At 43.3% G+C, this 20112-nt stretch overlaps 1 protein-coding gene across 1 annotated transcript in view; it reads left to right on the top strand.

Annotated features, from left to right (window-relative positions):
* The window catches only part of pkd1l1 (polycystin 1 like 1, transient receptor potential channel interacting), a gene marked incomplete at both ends in the record, with an annotated part of 135077 nt that overhangs the window by 54569 nt on the left and 60396 nt on the right, over positions 1–20112 (top strand). Inside the window, 12 exon segments of the mRNA XM_084325804.1 lie at positions 1286–1467; positions 1819–2022; positions 4055–4218; positions 5288–6181; positions 9447–9677; positions 10978–11049; positions 11977–12159; positions 12908–12985; positions 14794–14936; positions 15534–15654; positions 16263–16389; positions 18103–18295. Coding sequence (XP_084181930.1) covers positions 1286–1467; positions 1819–2022; positions 4055–4218; positions 5288–6181; positions 9447–9677; positions 10978–11049; positions 11977–12159; positions 12908–12985; positions 14794–14936; positions 15534–15654; positions 16263–16389; positions 18103–18295 — 2592 coding nt within the window.

Genomic DNA, 20112 nt, shown 5'->3' with positions numbered 1-20112 from the left:
CTCACTGAGCACACAGTATAAACTCTGGTAATCTTCCTGGACTTTTTGACTTATGACTGGTTACTTTTACATCGACACTTTACATTGTTCTTATATTTATTACTGTATATTCTACTGTATATTACTGTACATTTTTGGCTGTGTATAGTTTAGAATGTATATACATATTTTAGAATGTATATCCCTGACTGTATTTTTAAGGTTATTTGTGATTTTAGATTTTTAACTACCTAAATGTTTATTGTGAGCGATCTGTAGTGCTGAATTTCCCTCTGGATCAATAAAGTACTTTTATTCGATTCTATTCTACATATAAAGTCTGTTAAAGTCACGTCTCACGTCTGAGTTCTGTGGCGAGAACAGAACTCACGGCTCCAAACCAGATGGGTGGTTTCACCCACAGGGAGAGGAAGCGTGAGTCCTTGCTAGCATGATTGACCTGTAAACAGATTAGATTCGATTCGATTAGATTACAATTTATTCTTATCATACAGCACAAGTACAGTACAACGAAAATAAATGTGGCATCCAACCAGAGTGCAAATGTAATAGTAAAGTGCAACAGCAATATACAATGTACAGGTGATTAAACTGGGTATAAAACATATAGATTAGTACTACTGAGTGTAGTGCTAATCAGATGTATGTACAGAGTTGTAATATTAATATGCACGTAAGACATAATGTAAGATGTACGTAATATGTATGTAAGACAATATGGTAGTAGTCATACTGGCCAGAAGCGTAACTAGTAAGAGTAGGTAAGGGACATAATATAGATATAGTATCTACATAATTGTAAAAAGGATTATATGCAGGTATGTACAAACAGATGTGGATATATATATATATGGTAAGAATAAATATATATATAAGGTATATACAGCATTATTGTACATCATACAGAGTTATATGGGTTATATGCAGGTGTATAAGTAGGTATATAAGGACTATATACAGGTATATTCAGACAGATATGGATATATATATATATATATATATATATATATATATATATATATATATATATATATATATATATATATATATATATATATATATATATATATATATATATATATATATATATGCAGTGAATATAAATATATAAATGTATATATACGGTATGATATGACAGCAATGATAATTTTTGTAAATATGCGGTATATACAGCACTATCCTATATACATGCTATCATACGGAGTTATATGGGTAGACTGTAGTATGAGGTAGATATAGTTATGATGAAACAGATGGATGAGGTGTCCCTTGTCTTTGTGTGCAGGTTCAGATCGTGGGCAGTGTGGTGTACAGTAACTACAGCGTGAGAGTAGAGGTGGCTCTCAGCCCCCCTGTCGCCTTCATCCACGGTGGGACCAACGTCTTCATCACTAACAAGAACATCCCCATGGTAACCCTGGACGGAGGGCGCTCGTACGACCCTGACTTTCCCGCGAACCCACTCAGGTACAGGAAATGGATGTTATGTTTTAAACCCTTGATGGATGTTTACCCGGTTCAACAAGGTTATTGCATGTTCCATAAGCACTCGAAAGAAATTGTGAAAATAGTGTGTCCCTGCCAGGTCATCATGTAGTATGTATAACTTTTACATCTGTATCTATATCTGTACATATCCCTTACTTACTCTTACACTGCTGGCCAGTATTGGAGTTGGGGTTAAATTAGAATATAATATAATAGATATTTTGCAAATAGCAATAAAAATACTAAAGAAGAGACACATTTCAACTGCCTTGTGTACATTGACAATAAAAAGATAATCTTCTTCTTCTTCTTCCAAACCCGTCTTCACAGCTACAGCTGGAGTTGTAAGCCAGTGAGCTCCATCGTCGCCTCGTGTTTCGACCAGTACGTTCCCACCGCCTCCTCTGTGATCACCTTTCCCACCAGCACACTCAAACGCACCTTTGACCAGTTCCAGTTCACGCTCACCGTCCGCAGTGGAGACCGCTCCGCCTCCACAGACTCCTTCCTTACGGTGGCGTCAAACCTGATGAGGTGAGAGTTAAAGAAAACACATTTACTAAAGTACAACGTAAATTTGTGACTCATACACGTCTGTAAATTGGCCATCATTACACTCTCGATGAGAGATTCATTATAAAACCCTCCTTGGTCTGACCCCTCCTTATTTGATACACCTGTTAAAATTGTCATCTACTCCCTATGACACCAGAGCTGCTCACCATATTTGTATAACACCAGAGCTGCTCACCATATTTGTATAACATCAGAGCTGCTCACCATATCTCTATAACACCAGAGCTGCTCACCATACCTCTATAACACCAGAGCTGATCATCATATCTCTATAACACTAGAGCTGCTCACCATATCTCTATAACACCAGAGCTGCTCACCATATCTCTATAACACCAGAGCTGCTCACCATATCTCTATAACACCAGAGCTGCTCACCATATCTCTATAACACCAGAGCTGCTCATCATATCTATATAACACTAGAGCTGCTCACCATATCTATATAACACCAGAGCTGCTCACCATATCTCTATAACACCAGAGCTGCTCACCATATCTCTATAACACCAGAGCTGCTCACCATATCTCTATAACACCAGAGCTGCTCACCATATCTCTATAACACCAGAGCTGCTCACCATATCTATATAACACCAGAGCTGCTCACCATATCTCTATAACACCAGAGCTGCTCACCATATCTCTATAACACCAGAGCTGCTCACCATATCTCTATAAAACCAGAGCTGCTCACCATATCTCTATAACACCAGAGCTGCTCACCATATCTCTATAACACCAGAGCTGCTCACCATATCTCTATAACACCAGAGCTGCTCATCATATCTCTATAAAACCAGAGCTGCTCACCATATCTATATAACACCAGAGCTGCTCACCATATCTCTATAAAACCAGAGCTGCTCATCATATCTCTATAACACCAGAGCTGCTCACCATATCTCTATAACACCAGAGCTGCTCATCATATCTCTATAACACCAGAGCTGCTCACCATATCTCTATAAAACCATAGCTGCTCACCATATCTATATAACACCAGAGCTGCTCACCATATCTCTATAAAACCAGAGCTGCTCACCATATCTCTATAATACCAGAGCTGCTCACCATATCTCTATAACACCAGAGCTGCTCACCATACCTCTATAACACCAGAGCTGCTCACCATACCGCTATAACAACAGAGCTGCTCACCATACCTCTATAACACCAGAGCTGCTCACCATACCGCTATAACAACAGAGCTGCTCACCATACCTCTATAACAACAGAGCTGCTCACCATATCTCTATAACACCAGAGCTGCTCACCATATCTCTATAACACCAGAGCTGCTCATCATATCTCTATAACACCAGAGCTGCTCACCATATCTCTATAGAGCTGCTCACCATATCTCTATAACACCAGAGCTGCTCACCATATCTAGCTAGATGTTCCCTGTATTATCACTTCCTTCGGTCAATCCTCCTTCCAATTTGCTCCTCCCAGCAGTTGGAACAAGATGCAAAAGGAAAATGGACTAATTCATCCCCTCACTACCTTTAAGGGCTTTATTGCAGAGTTGAACTTATTTGTAATTTTATTTAGTTGTTGTTTGATTAAATTATTTCCCCCTGTGATGTATGTATCATCTCTTTTCTATTTAATTTAATTGAATCATTTTGTCCCCTCTCTCTGTTATCCTTCGAGAGGCTCCTTTGTCCTCTTGCCAGGCCGTCATTGTAAATAAAAGTTGTTCTTAATTGACCTGCCTGGTTAAATAAAGGTTAAATGTTTGTGTTAAACGATTTGGCAAACATCTATTTCTTTTCTTTTAAGTGTACTTAGATATCATAGACTATCATACTAAACAAGTGCTTTGAATTAGTACATGAAAGCACATAAGAAGTACAAAGAAAAACATTGTAAGTATACCCTCCAAAAAGTAAATACGGGTAGAAATATACTTTTAACAATCTGTACTGAAAATATACACATTTTATATTTGAGTAAACTGTCTCCGAATGTGTGTCCCTCCCAGAAGGGTCTCTGTTTCCTGTCCCCAGTGTCAGGGAGACAGTGTGAACTGGGACCAAGCCTTCTCCGTCAGTGCTGTGTGTGAGGACTGTGACGTAGCCCCCGTGGACATTCACTACAGCTGGAGACTCTACCTGGTCAACGCCTCCTCCAAGCCCGTCATGGAAGGTACGACTGTAGCAGGAGACACAGAGTGTTCTGTATATATTAGTGATGGGAATTCCAGCTCTTTTTAGAGAGTCGGTTCTTTTGGCTCGGCTCACTAAAAAGAGACGGTTCTTTTGGCTCTGCTCACTAAAAAGAGCCGGTTCTTTTGGCTCGGCTCACTAAAAAAGAGTTGGTTCTTTTGGCTCGGCTCACTATTACTCCATTATGAATTGAAAATGGGGGACCCTGATGTAAACAAGACGAAAGTCTTTCTCTGGTCTGCATCCCCTTAACAATTGTGTGTATTGAGCTGTACTGTACTGTACCCATTCTGCAATCTGTTAATTAAAGTTTTCAATCAATCAATCAATCAAACTAAAAAGAGCCAGTTCTTTTGGCTCGGCTCACTAAAAAGAAACGTCTCTTTCGACTCCCAAGCGGCTTCTCAGATTTCTTGTTTCTTAAATACATTTATTACCGAAATGTATGAAAAATTATGTGTAAAATGAATTACTAATGTAAAAAACATACATTATATCAAATGTTTATAATTTATATGGCTTTATTTCCATACTCAACATGGAGCAGAGTGCTACAAAAAATAAATTAGAGTACAAGCTTAGCTTAGCTTTAACAGAAAAAAATAGGAGAAAAACGAATGGGCTCCCAATCAGGAGCTGGCTTCCGTCGTTCACTTTAAAGAGTCGGCTCTAAGAGCCGTTTCGTTTGTGACCGACACATCACTAGTATATACAGCTGTAGCTAAACTCTGCAGGGGGTTCATTCCTCTAGCAATTTGGTTTCTGGGTTTGAAGGAATATATATATACAGTATATACTAAATTGCGGAAGTTCCACATTTAATTGTGCAACAAAGTTGTTTCAAACATTTCTTTTTGGCCTGAGGTCCATGGAAAGTATTCTACCAAAAGTGAAAGTGACATTCTTATTGAAATTTAAACCAGAGAAATGTATGCAAAGGTATAAACATTTAAGATAACAGACGTTTCTAGTTTGCACAAGTATTCACCCCCTTGGCTTCATCGGGGCTAAATTGCCGCAGCTGATTTCTCTCTCTCTCTCCCATCTAGTCCCGTTCTGTCGCTCAGTGGATCTCAGTGCTCCCTCCAAGATCATCAGGGGTCCTGCGGCCACCTCCACCCTGCATCCAGCAGTCACTCCTATCACCTCCACCCTGCATCCAGCAGCCACTCCTATCACCTCCACCCTGCATGAAGCGGCCACTCCTATCACCTCCACCCTGCATCCAGCAGCCACTCCTATCACCTCCACCCTGCATCCAGCAGCCACTCCTATCACCTCCACCCTGCATCCAGCAGCCACTCCTATCACCTCCACCCTGCATCCAGCAGCCACTCCTATCACCTCCACCCTGCATGAAGCGGCCACTCCTATCACCTCCACCCTGCATCCAGCAGCCACTCCTATCACCTCCACCCTGCATCCTGCAGCCACTCCTATCACCTCCACCCTGCATCCAGCAGCCACTCCTATCACCTCCACCCTGCATCCAGCAGCCACTCCTATCACCTCCACCCTGCATGAAGCGGCCACTCCTATCACCTCCACCCTGCATGAAGCAGCCACTCCTATCACCTCCACCCTGCATGAAGCGGCCACTCCTATCACCTCCCTGCATGAAGCAGCCACTCCTATCACCTCCACCCTGCATGAAGCGGCCACTCCTATCACCTCCACCCTGCATGAAGCAGCCACTCCTATCACCTCCATCCTGCATGAAGCAGCCATGCCCCCCACGCCTCCTCTGGAGGAGAGCCAATCCCCAGGTGGTGACCCCTGGAAACGGACATTAGTGGAACCAGAGGGGACCAATAGGATGCCTCCAAGTGGTCAAACGGAGAATAACTTGGCTTCTTCCATCACTTCTGCATTTGAGTGGCCTGAGGCCTCCTCTTCAGATGCCCCTTCTCCTGTCAACGCCGCTCAGAACACACCAGGATCTGGTAAGTTGGGTTAGTAATGTTTATTAGTGTTGTTATTTTTTACTCAAAGATCATTTTTAAGGCATTTGTATTACATAGTGGAGAGTGACGGGGGGAGCGATAGGGGGGTAATAACATATGACAACGGATTCGTGAGCCGGATCTGAACCTGTGATGTTGCAAGTATGTGTGTCTTAGCCCTCTGAGCTACTGGGGCTGGAGCTACAGCTATTAAAAATACAGGGAGTTGCCGATGACAATCTGAATTAAGATCTATACTGATTCAGGATCATTTGAATCGCTACAGGGTGTCCGATCAGAACTGTCCGATCAGAACTGTCCCATAGATGATGTCACTTTTAATACTTGAATGAGGAACAGCACCACAGACGAACACAATCAACTCAAATGCTGCTTATTTATCGGGTGATGGGTGGTTCTGCAAAGGGAACGAATACAGAACATAAGATATCCAAACATAATCTGAAATTGGTAATACAAAATAATTGGCAACTAAAATTATATTCTAACGACCAATTATACATATTATATATATATTCTAATTCTATTCTACAAACACTTATTGGTACAGGTCAAACCCATGCGGCACTAGTTACTTAACACTCTTTGTGCCTAGCTCTAGCCTACTAGCAGCCACATGGCTAACAGCAGTTACACAATTCTACTAAAATTATACACATAAACACTCAAAACATCACAATTAGCTGCACACACTCAACTCCCCAAAATAACCACAAACGAGCAGCTAAAACTCCCACAGCCAAACTTTCCTGGCTTACTTTAGTAGCTACTACTAGCAAGTACAGAGCTGTCTTTGCTCTTCAGTTCACCATGTGCTAGTGCAGGGGTGGCCAACCCGCGGCTCGCGAGCCGCATGCGGCTCTTTGCCCGTCAATGTGCGGCTCTTCCATCCATAAATCTTTTTTTTTTTTATTTTTTTTTATGTCACTCATTCCATAAGGACGTAGAATAAACATTTACAAACAAAAATTAAATGGTCCATTTGCATGTTCTTGATATCTGAATCTAGGGACATATATGGATCAGTGTCAGAAATAGTGTGTCTGTTACTAGGCTTGTGTAAATTGTAATGAACCAAAGGAGAATATCAATTCTATTTAAAATTTTTTTTATCTTTGACTGTAAATAACACCATGCAAAAATTGACCTGAAAAATCTAAGCAAATGAATAAAGGGAAGATGATTAAACAGAAGGTTTTGTAGATACAGTACTGAATTCTGCCATCTTTTTTATAATGTAAATTTCTCCACCATTTTTCATCATATTGCAACACAGTTTTTTGCAAGACGTTCACAGAAAGGTAGAGAAACGAACTGCGTTCTGTTTTATGGCAATAACGTTCAGGTTTGTGGGAGATAATCCCAAAAAATAAGAGAAATTAAAAAGTAAATCCAGAAGTCAGATGATTGACAGGGGCTGGTGTGAGCTGGGTAGGGTAGTTTTTCGAAATTTGAAAGCCCTGAGTCTCTTCCTTCAAAAGACTACACTCACTTTTGGCTGTGCCACTTCCTCCTGTCAATATGCGCCGGTTTCCGACTCAATGCCCTGAGATTTCTATAATCTTATATTTCACTTTTACTGTATATCTCGGGCTTAAGAGGTTAACCCTGTGAGGCCCAAATTAAAAAGAAATTAGCAACTTCAGAGGCCAGAGGGTGGGACATATAAACACATTTACTATCAAATAGCATTGTGAGGCTGAACAACAGGACCAATTGACTATACATGTGCTTAAAGGGGAACTATCTTATAAATGGCTTTTTTCAGTGTTTACCATTGTTTCTTAGCTATGTGGACTTATATTAATAGGATATATGTCTCTAATTCTCATATTGGCGAATTCTTCCAATTCTCCTCTCACAATATTCACCCTCACTAAACTGAGTCATCTGAAAATGTGCATATCTGTGATGTCAGAGATTTCTCAGCTGCATAATAATGTGGCAGTTGATGTGGCAGTTGGCACCAGGCCACACAGTGGTTGGAGCCCAGCCTCAAAACGGCTTAAGATCTTGAGGTAGAAAAATGCGGTTTTTAGTACTTGATTAGAAATACAAAACAATGAATTTTTTTTTGAAAAAAACCTAGGTGTTCCATAGACTCACAGGAATTGTGTAAAAGTGCGCAAATAGTGAAAGAAATAGTAAAATAGTTCCCCTTTAACATTTTTTAAATAAACATAATTTTTTTAAATGGCTAAAAGTGATTTTGTAATTTTGCAACCGTGGGTCTCACAGGGTACTTTTAACCCTGTGAGGCCCAAATAAAAAAGACATTAGCAACTTCAGAGGCCAGAGGGTGAGACCTATAAACACATGAAGGGTGCCGTGACTGAAAAAAAAGGTTGAGAAACGCTGGTATATGGTGTGGCTCTTTGTGGTACCACAGTAATTTTTGTGGCTCTTAGTCTCTGACTGGTTGGCCACCCCTGTGCTAGTGCTAATGAATGAAAATTCTAGAGGCAGCCCTCTGATTGGTCGAATATGTCACATGATAAATGAAGCAGTCCAAATGATAATGAAGATTGGGGTTGGTGACTGGAATTGTAAACACAATAATAATTAATAATAATAAAAGCTGTGTGGGGGACCCAGGCCTGGAACTGCGCCCTGAGAGGGAGGTTCGAAGGGTCTAAGTGGGTATCAAACAGGAAGGAAGACTGTAGAGCTCCTGCTCATGCTAATACAATTATGGCCTCGAACAAAATCGGATGCATTGGACCAGAAAGGTGGTACGGAAAGCAGTGACTTCATGAACATGAACCAAGGAAACTGACAGTAATTCAGAACTCTTTTATTGCACTGCACTATTGCATCATTTTACTCTGTCTTTTATATTCGACTAACTATTTTAATGCACTGCACTATTGCATCATTTTACTCTGTCTATTCTATTCTACTAACTATTTTATTGCAGTGCACTATTGCACTATTTTACTCTGTCTATTCTATTCTACTCTCTTTATTATTGTCTATTTTAAAACTGCCATAGAATCAATCCTAGTGTGAAAAAGTATGTGCTTTTTATATGTCTGCAGTTTATATGCTAATTTTCATCATTCAAAATTATCATCATTAATAATAACTGGGCCTTTTTCCACAAACATTGCAACAGGAAATAAACGTGGGCCCATTTACAATGTTGTCAAGTTAGAAAAGGTCAATCAAATTCCACAAATCTGACATATAAAAGGTCATAGTTTATTTCAATTCAACATTTGATCATGTATCCTTCCATATTCAGAAGGTGAGCCTTATCCTCCTTTTCCTGTGGAGGAATTTGAGCCTCCCGAGCCATCGTACCTGTTCTCGGAATCCTTCTTCTCAGGCTCCCTTGATGAAGGCAGCTCCTCTGGCTCCGCCCCCTTTGGCCAGAGTGACATCATTGGAGAATTCCCCATCGATTATGACTTCCCAGCTGAGTCAGATCTCCTTTTCCCTGTCCTGGAGACCGGTGACATGGGAGGTCGCCCGGGTAAGCAAGAATAAGACATACAAGACTGAGAGAGACAGACAGACAGACAGACAGACAGACAGACAGACAGACAGACAGACAGACAGACAGACAGACAGACAGACAGACAGACAGACAGACAGATGACTGACATAGTGTTCTGGTACCTAACGTAGTGTTCTGGTACATGACATAGTGTTCTGGTACCTGAGATTGTGTTCTGGTTCCTGACATAGTGTTCTGGGCCGATTTTGTCATTCTCGAACGGTTCCTTTTCGGGGATTCACTCGTAGCTAAGAGCAGGATTTACGAGCGTGGAAAGGCAGTCGTAAGTAGGACAGACTGGTGTGCGCCCGTGCTCTTAAGGGCTTAATTTGGGAGAAATCATTGGTGATTGCGTTCACGTCGATTCTACAGACATCCTCGGAATTAAATAATTATAATAATAATAATTAACATTAACAATTGCGTCTTACATTTACATTAACAATTTATGTTTTGCGTTTCTGTATGTAAATTCAGTTGTACGAGAACGAGCTTTCAAGAATGAGTGACGTTCTTCATTCAGGGGATCGCAGCTGCGATCATTTTGGCCACTTACGAGCACCTTTCCACGCATTCAGGTATCCGGAGTTTCCTCTTACAAACTTCTTACAAGGTTATTTATGAGGAAACTTACGAGAATCTTCCAGAATGAGGTCCATTGTATTCTGGTACATGACATAGTGTTCTGGTACCTGACACAGGGTGAATGTTCAAATCACGTCCAAACACCCCATCAAAAGACAGAAGCAAAACACACTTAGAATAACATTTCCTTTTTCTTTCAGTCCTTTTGCCAACGGAAGCTGACTCAAAGCCTGATGGAACATCAGTAGGACCATCAGTCAACCACACAGGTAGCCTTAATGTTACTGGTAATGTATCAATCAACCACACAATGATCCTTAATGTTACTGGTAATGTATCAATCAACCACACAATGATCCCTAATGTTACTGGTAATGTATCAATCAACCACACAATGATCCCTAATGTTACTGGTAATGTATAAATAAACCACACAATGATCCCTAATGTTACTGGTAATGTATCAATCAACCAACCACACAATGATCCCTAATGTTACTGGTAATGTATCAGTCAACCACACAATGATCCCTAATGTTACTGGTAATGTATCAATCAACCTGAATCTTTTAAAAGAAAAAGATATATATCATATTTGTAGCTACTAACTTTTCATAATTACATTTGCACAGACTGTGTACAATTGTAATGGGACCTCCAAGTGTTGAAGTGGTGCCTCATGATTTTACAGATCCAGATTATGATGCTGCCTTCCTGGATTTAGAGGAGGGAGACCCAGGGACCTCCGAGGGCAGACCCACAGGTGAGTGACAGTGTGCATGTGTGTGTGTGTGTGTGTGTGTGTGTGTGTGTGTGTGTCTCTACAGCCATACAACAACACTGCCCCCCCACCCCCATCCTAAATAAAACTGATGTCTTTGCGTGTGTGTGTGTGTGCACGAATACATGCACGTGGGAGTGGGACTCGTGGGAGTGTGTGTTTGCATGTGTGTCTACTGTATGTGTTTGTTTACACATTATGTGTGAGTCCTTGCATATGTGCTTGACTGCATCATGCATCCATTTGTACATCATGTACATTTTAGTTTGTGTGTTTGTGTTTATTTATTTAACCGGGCAGGTCAATTAAGAACAAATTCTTATTTACAATGACGGCCTGGTGAGAGGACAAAAGGGCCTCTCGAAGGGTAACAGGGAAAGGGGACAAATTAAAAAGAATGAATTAATTAATTAATAAACCAAAAGGAAAAATCCAGATAAGACTATTGGACACAGACGATACATACATCACAGAGCTAAGGGAAATAATTAAAACACACACCAAATAGATAGAGTTCTTAAAAGTAGCGAGGGGGATGGATTTGCATCTCGTTCCAACTGCTGGGAGCAGCAAATTGGAAGGAGGATTGACCAAAGGAATTGTTAACACAGGGAACATCTAGCGAGATAGGGTGAGCAGCTCTGGTGTTATAGGGAGTAGATGACTGTTTTAACAGGTGTATCGGGAGTCAGACCAAGGAGGGTTTTCTAAAGCCAATGAATTTCTTGTTGAGAGTTTAATGATGGCCAATTTACAGACGTGTATGAGTCACAGTGATGTGTTGAAAAGGGGGTACCTGCTTGCATGGGTCGGTGAGTTTGAGTATTTTTGTATGTAGAGAGAATGTAGAGTACCAGTATGTGTAGCAGTATGTGTTTCTGTTCCTGTATCAGTGATTTGTATCCTCAGGTCAGGGTGCTGAGAGCTCCAGCTCAGGGGGCAACTCTGGCCCTGGGAGCCCAGAATCAGGTGGTGATGAGGGGAGTAACCTGGTGGATTCCAGCCCCTCCCTGGTGGTTCAAGAGCCAACCCTGCTGGATCTGCCACGGGAGCTGGTAGAGACAGGGATGTTTGAGTCCCATACATACACCGGTAACCCACTCTCAAGTTTCTATTGGTCCTTCAGTTACATTCAAAAGCCGTATTAGCATTTTGCTTGCATTTCTCATTGAAACCAGTGGGTATTAGTCTCTGCAAGCTAATTAACTAGCTTGTGGATAAGTGAGTGAAACACATTGGTTTGAAGTTACCTGTTACTTATCCACTTCGTGCCTAGTGGCACATAAGGCCTTCACAGGTTTGAAGGAGGAAAGCTAACAGTGCTGACAAACAGTTTATCTGTGAAACGCCAATGCAGAAACCTTTCCCCTCTCCCTCCCTCTCTCTCTCCATCTCTCTCCCTCCCTCTCTCTCTCCCTCCCTCCCTCTCTCTCTCCATCTCTCACCCTCTCCACCTGGCCTTTAACCACCTCTCTCTCTCTCCATCTCTCACCCTCTCCACCTGACCTCTCTCTCCATCTCTCACCCTCTCCACCTGGCCTTTAACCACCTCTCTCTCTCTACCTCTCCAGGAATCAGCTCCTCTCTCCACCTCTCTCTCTCTCCATTTCTCACCCTCTCCACCTGGCCTTTATCTACCTCTCTCTCTCCATCTCTCACCCTCTCCACCTGGCCTTTAACCACCTCTCTCTCTCCATCTCTCACCCTCTCCACCTGGCCTTTAACCACCTCTCTCTCTCCATCTCTCACCCTCTCCACCTGGCCTTTATCTACCTCTCTCTCTCCATCTCTCACCCTCTCCACCTGGCCTTTAACCACCTCTCTCTCTCTGCCCCTCCAGGAATCAGCTCCTCTCTGCTCAGCTTGAAGCCCTTCAGTCTGAGGCCTGACAGCAGATACATGCTGGAGGTCACCGCTAGTAAGTCTCCCATTCACTTCCATGGCCCAGGCAGACACCATTCACTTCCATGGGCCCAGGCAGACACCATTCACTTCCATGGCCCAGGCAGACACCATTCACTTCCATGGCCCAGGCAGACACCATTCACTTCCATGGGCCCAGGCAGACATCATTCACTTCCATGGCCCAGGCAGACATCATTCACTTCCATGGCCCAGGCAGACACCATTCACTTCCATGGGCCCAGGCAGACATCATTCACTTCCATGGCCCAGGCAGACATCATTCACTTCCATGGGCCCAGGCAGACATCATTCACTTCCATGGGCCCAGGCAGACATCATTCACTTCCATGGCCCAGGCAGACACCATTCACTTCCATGGCCCAGGCAGACACCATTCACTTCCATGGCCCAGGCAGACATTTGAATAGGAATTGTCCATTTATGGCCTCACTGCAAAGCTGTAGCCCATATTCATTTTCAGCTTAAAATGTGTTCATAAACCTATCCCCTTTCATGTTTTGAAATATATGGAAGTGAATCCGTCATCTGCTCAATGAAGGAGCGCATGGTGGCGACCAGAATCATCTTGCACAAAACTAGTTCTTGATTTTCATTGGCTGCTTCTAATATGGAACTCATATGCAACTAAGTAAAGTAGCTTGGTATCTGATTAGATGATTGTCAAAAATGTTACTTTTTCTATGGAAACAGAGCAAACTTCCCTATATTTAGTAGAACACGGATTGCTGAAGCAGTTTCCCTATCAGTGTTGGATTATGTGGATGTAATCTATAGAAAGGCTGCTCCTTCCACTCTTAAACCTCTGGACACGGTCTATCGTTCTGCCCTCAGATGTATTACTGGTGAGAGCTATGACACTCACCACTGTGTCTTCTATGATAAGGTGGGTTGATTGGAATTCTGGACCCCATCTAAAGCCAGGTATTCAAGTCAAGTCAAGTCAAGTCAAATCTATTTATAAAGCACATTTCATACACAGAGGAAATCCAAAGTGCTGTACACAAATGATAAAAAGAAGGCACAGTGTAAAAAAGAATGATTCCCTGGAATAAAAAAAGATATAAAAGGTACACTATAAAAGTGGTACATTCTCACACATTTTCAGTGCATTCAAATAAACAAAAGAAAAGAAAAAATGGCAGTAAAGTGCAAAAAGGAGTGCAGTGGTTTAGCAGCAGCAGTTAAAAGCAGAAACAAACATACGTTTTTTTTAGCCTATTCTTAAAATAGGCAGAGTTGGGACAGATCTAAGATCTTCTAGCAGTTTATTCCAGCTATGTGTGGCATAGTAGCAGAATGCGGCTTCACCACGTTTTGCTTTGGTCCTAGGAACAGTTAGCAGACCAGTCCCTAATGATCTAAGAGGTCTAGAGGGTTCATATAGTAGAAGCAACTCAGAGATGTATCCAGGACCTGACCCGTTAGGGGATTTATAGACTAGCAACAGTATTTAAAAGTTTATTATATGACACACTGGTAGCCAATGCAGAGATTTGAGGACTGGTGTAATGTGTTCAGCTTTTAGGGTTTGGAGTTACACTGTTGGTCATGGTTTCTCACGGTCACTTAGAGATTGTACCTAGGTTGTACTTTAGATTGTACTGTATATTGTAAATATGTATATTGTATATTCCTCTTTACTTACTTTTTTATTTACTTTCTTACTTACTTTCATTTTTTTACTGTATGAAGCACACTCTCAGGGGCTCATACAGAACCAAGCTTTTCATCGTAAAGTATGTGTATTTTATTGTGATAATTAATAAACAAACTTGAACTTGAAACTTGAAACACACGCAGACTCCCGCGCTGCAGTGGTGGGTCGCACTCAGCTCTTCCTCGCCACCAACCCGACTCCAAGAGGAATGACTTGCCAAGTGCAGCCCAGCAGTGGAGTGGAGATACACACACACTTCAGCATCTTCTGTACCTCTGGGAAGGAGGTATGATATGAATGATGATATGATATTTATTTATATTGCACCCCCCAACCAATAGTTAGAAGAAAAAGAAGAAAACAAAAAGACAGGAAACAATAAGAAAACAGACAAAAATACATGCGGGCCATCCAAGCAGACAGAGAACAGACAGACATAAATACACCTGTCACACTACAACACAAAACTAGCTCAAGGATTGTCTATGGATAAAATGTGAGTTTTGAGCATGGCCTTAAAAGTGTGTTTGCAGATGTGATGGTTAGCGGGAGCTTGTTCCAGAGTTTCGGCACTGCAACCTGCGAAAGCTCGGTTTCCCTTTGTCACCAGATTTGGTTGTTGGATCTGAGGGATCTGGAGCTTTGATGATCTGGTGGGCGGCTGCGTTCTGTATGAGTTGAAGAGGCTTGGTGGCGGTGGTCGGTAGAAGGGGCGGGTCCTTCTGACGCACGCACGCATGCACGCACACACACACACACACACACACACACACACACACACACACGCACACACACACTCTCACACATGTAGACTCTCTCACGCTTACACAAACACGCCACACTCCTTCATGTTATTCTGTGTGCATGTGTTTTTGTATTGTAGGACCTGCTGTATAAGTACAGCTTCAGTGTGGGAGACAGTCCTCCTTGTCTTCTGTACCAGGGACCAGACTACCAGCACTACTTCTCCCTGCCCCCTGGGGACCCTGAGGACAACTATAAAGGTAGGGACCAGACTACCAGCACTACTTCTCCCTGCCCTCTGGGGACCCTGAGGACAACTATAAAGGTAGGGACCAGACTACCAGCACTACTTCTCCTGCCCTCTGGGGACCCTGAGGACAACTATAAAGGTAGGGACCAGACTACCAGCACTACTTCTCCCTGCCCTCTGGGGACCCTGAGGACAACTATAAAGGTAGGGACCAGACTACCAGCACTACTTCTCCTGCCCTCTGGGGACCCTGAGGACAACTATAAAGGTACACTCGCACAAAATGGATTGATTGTTTGATTTGTTTGTTGCTTACTTGCTTGTTTTGTGGTTTTACATTACATTTACATTTAGTCATTTAGCTGAACGCTTTTACCCAAAGCAACTTACAAGTTCTGTACAAGTCAGCAGGAAGGGTACAACTCTGACAACTAAGGGTGAGTGATAGTGAAGTGTCGAACTTGGGTGCTACAGTCTTGAGTGCATAGTAGTTATAGACATATTTGCATAGTAGGTAGTAATATAGGCAAGGCTACTTAGTTAGCACAGTGCATGATATCATTTCAGATATTGATTGGTTGATTGAATGATTGATTGACTGACTGATTGCCTCCCCAGTCACCGTTTCCATAGAGATAAGGAACAGCAGGTTTGGATCGGCCACTAGACCCTGTCCTGTCACCGTCCGAGTCCAGCCTAGCTTCCTCAGAAACACTTCCTCCTGCTATGACCCTGACCTGGAACTGTAAGAATATTTAAATAAAAAATAATGTTATTGCTATTCTACGAACCTATGCATTAAAAAAGAAATCAGCAAATCATTTAATTACAATTTGTAGGTGTTTGTAGGTGAAGTATTTACCTACCTTGTTTAACAACCAGGAAATGCCCAAAAGATGTATTGTAGTTGAAATCTAGTAATCTGTGCATGAAAACTATTATTTGTATTATGATTCTTAGTTACAACACGATTGTGCCAGTAAGGTGATGTATGTACAAGGATCACGAAACAAAGCAGGCTTTCGTGACAAAACATGTTTGTTTCTAGTGGTCAGAAAATAGTTATTGCAGCTTGTTAGATTCTGATCAATCAGCCAGTATCACGTATTCGTCTGTTTGGCTTGTGTTATCGTCTCTCCATCCACTGACCGTCTGCGTTGTGTTTTAACTCTCCGATGTCTTCACCCTGGCTGATACAATCCTTATCATTCCCCGTTAGTGCAATCCGCAACCATAATAATTCACCACCTTTGTAAGAATTCGACACCTTGACAGCATACCTTTCTTGAAAGAGCGTTGTTTATTAAATAAACAGAAACCTCATCTCAGATGTTATCATATTGTATTGTCATTGCTATCAGTCCAATAGTGGCTCAGGCCTGTCGTTAGCCAAAACCCTCCTCGTGTTAGCCGAAGCTAATGATGATGTGGCATCCTTCCCCCCCCCCCCCCCCTCTCTGTGATGAGAGGAGGGGGTCTCTGAAAGTCTCTGATGGTGTCTCCTCTCCCGTGGGATTCGTTTCCATGGTCTGCCCTTACCCGGAATCACTGTTCGATTTATATGATCTTCGTCATAGCAACGACGGCCCGCCCCTCTTCTGGTTGTCATGTGCCGCTGCCATGACAACAGCTTTAACCTTTAAACACATTAAAACGCTGTTTCTAATGTCGAACCTCTCTCCACTCTGCTCTCTGTGCCTGTGTTCGTATCAGCTTGTTGATGTTCTTGATCGGAATGTAAACACCCTGCTCGCTGGCAGTGTGCTGCTCACACTGACTGCCTCCTGCCTCCGAACCGCTGCTTCCACCACCCTCTGCTAAGCCATGCACATTTCGACCTCTCTGACCTGGCCCCTTTAGATGCGGTCATCTCCCCCAATATACATTACATACATTGAAAACCACCGATTTCTCTCAAGCTTTAATGACCTTTATTGACATGGCATACCATGTACACATTGCCAAAGCAGAAATTCAAACATTAAAGCTAAGAATATATTGAAAAATGTTGATAAATTACAAAACTAAGAAAAATAAAAAGAACTACAAAATGGGAATCTAATAAATCAAATATCACCCCCCCTTCTCTCCCCTCTCTGTATCTCTCTCTCCCTCCCTCTCTTCTCTCCTCTCTCTCCCTCTCCCCTCCCTTCTCTCCCCCCTCTCTCTCTCCTTCTCCCCTCCCATCTCTCTCCCCCCTCTCCCCTCCCTTCTCTCTCTCTCCCTCTCCCCTCCCTTCTCTCTCTCTCTCCCTCCCCCTCTTTCTCCCTTGCCCCTCCCCTCTCTCTCCCCCCCTCTCTCTCCCTCTCCCCTCCCTTCTCCCCTCCCCCCTCTCTCTCCCTCTCCCCTCTCTCTCCCCCCCTCTCTCCCCCTCTCTCTTCCTCTCCCCTCCCTCTCTTTCTCCCCCTCCCCCTCTCTCCCCCCCCCCCCCTCTCTCTCACCCCCCCCCTCTCTCTAGGTCAGAGTCAGGTCTGAGAAGGCTGTCTGCTCTGGTGCTGTTGGGGACCACCTTGGAGATCCATAACTACATGGTCCTCCTCTCCAGCGTTCTCAACAGGCTCAGCTTGGACCCCACTGCCAACACCCGCATCCAGGCGCACACCCGGCGTGCGCTCATCTCCACAGTGTGTGAGCTCCACATCAGTGACCAGGTCTCCGTCTTATCTTTGTCAACTAAGTTGTTTCTGTTTTAGTTTTTTTTGTCAGTATCTATACTTTTTTCTTTCATGCTGAACGAGTTACTTCCTGGGAAATGATGACCCGTATCTCTGACTTTGCAACAGTATTCACTACAATATCCGTAATGTTCTCTAATATGAGCCAGATTTGAAGAGGTCCTTCTGCAGGGTTACATTGATTTGCAGAAGGAAGGAGAAGAATGCACTCAGTAATGCGTTCCAGACCTTCACCCATGCTTAGCAATCTCCCCATGTTGCAGTTACTTCAAGGATGACAGAAACAACGGTTGCCTGTATTGCCAGTCTCAACAGACCAGTCTCAACAGACCAGTCTCAACAGACCAGTCTCAACAGACCAGACCAGTCTCAACAGACCAGTCTCAACAGACCAGACTCAACAGACCAGACTCAACAGACCAGTCTCAACAGACCAGTCTCAACAGACCAGACTCAACAGACCAGTCTCATCAGACCAGACTCAACAGACCAGTCTCATCAGACCAGACTCAACAGACCAGTCTCATCAGACCAGTCTCAACAGACCAGTCTCATCAGACCAGACTCAACAGACCAGTCTCATCAGACCAGTCTCAACAGACCAGTCTCAACAGACCAGTCTCAACAGACCAGACTCAACAGACCAGTCTCAACAGACCAGTCTCATCAGACCAGACTCATCAGACCAGACTCAACAGACCAGACTCAACAGACCAGACTCAACAGACCAGACTCATCAGACCAGACTCATCAGACCAGACTCAACAGACCAGACTCATCAGACCAGTCTCATCAGACCAGTCTCAACAGACCAGACCAGTCTCATCAGACCAGACTCAACAGACCAGACTCAACAGACTAGACTCATCAGACCAGTCTCAACAGACCAGACCAGTCTCAACAGACCAGACCAGACTCAACAGACCAGACTCAACAGACCAGACTCAACAGACCAGACTCATCAGACCAGTCTCACCAGACCAGTCTCAACAGACCAGTCTCATCAGATCAGTCTCAACGGACCAGACCAGTCTCAACAGACCAGTCTAATCAGACCAGACCAGTCTCATCAGACCAGACCAGTCTCAACAGATCAGTCTCAACAGACCAGTCTCATCAGACCAGTCTCATCAGACCAGACCAGTCTCATCAGACCAGACCAGTCTCAACAGACCAGTCTAAACAGACCAGACTCAACAGACCAGTCTCAACAGACCAGTCTCATCAGACCAGACCAGTCTCATCAGACCAGACCAGTCTCAACAGACCAGTCTAAACAGACCAGACTCAACAGACCAGTCTCAACAGACCAGTCTCATCAGACCAGACCAGTCTCATTAGACCAGACCAGTCTCAACGGACCAGACCAGCCTCATCAGACCAGACCAGTCTCATCAGACCAGACCAGTCTCAACAGACCAGTCTCAACAGACCAGTCTCAACAGACCAGACTCAACAGACCAGTCTCAACAGACCAGTCTCATCAGACCAGACTCATCAGACCAGACTCAACAGACCAGACTCAACAGACCAGACTCATCAGACCAGTCTCATCAGACCAGACTCATCAGACCAGTCTCACCAGACCAGTCTCATCAGACCAGACTCATCAGACCAGACTCAACAGACCAGTCTCATCAGACCAGACTCAACAGACCAGTCTCAACAGACCAGACTCATCAGACCAGTCTCAACAGACCAGACCAGTCTCATCAGACCAGACTCAACAGACCAGTCTCAACAGACCAGACTCATCAGACCAGACTCATCAGACCAGACTCAACAGACCAGAC

This window comes from Notolepis coatsorum, assembly GCF_963971535.1.
Source record: "Notolepis coatsorum genome assembly, chromosome: 12".
NCBI classification, from domain to species: Eukaryota; Metazoa; Chordata; class Actinopteri; order Aulopiformes; family Paralepididae; genus Notolepis; species Notolepis coatsorum.
This window is presented reverse-complemented; position numbering and strand designations above follow the sequence as displayed.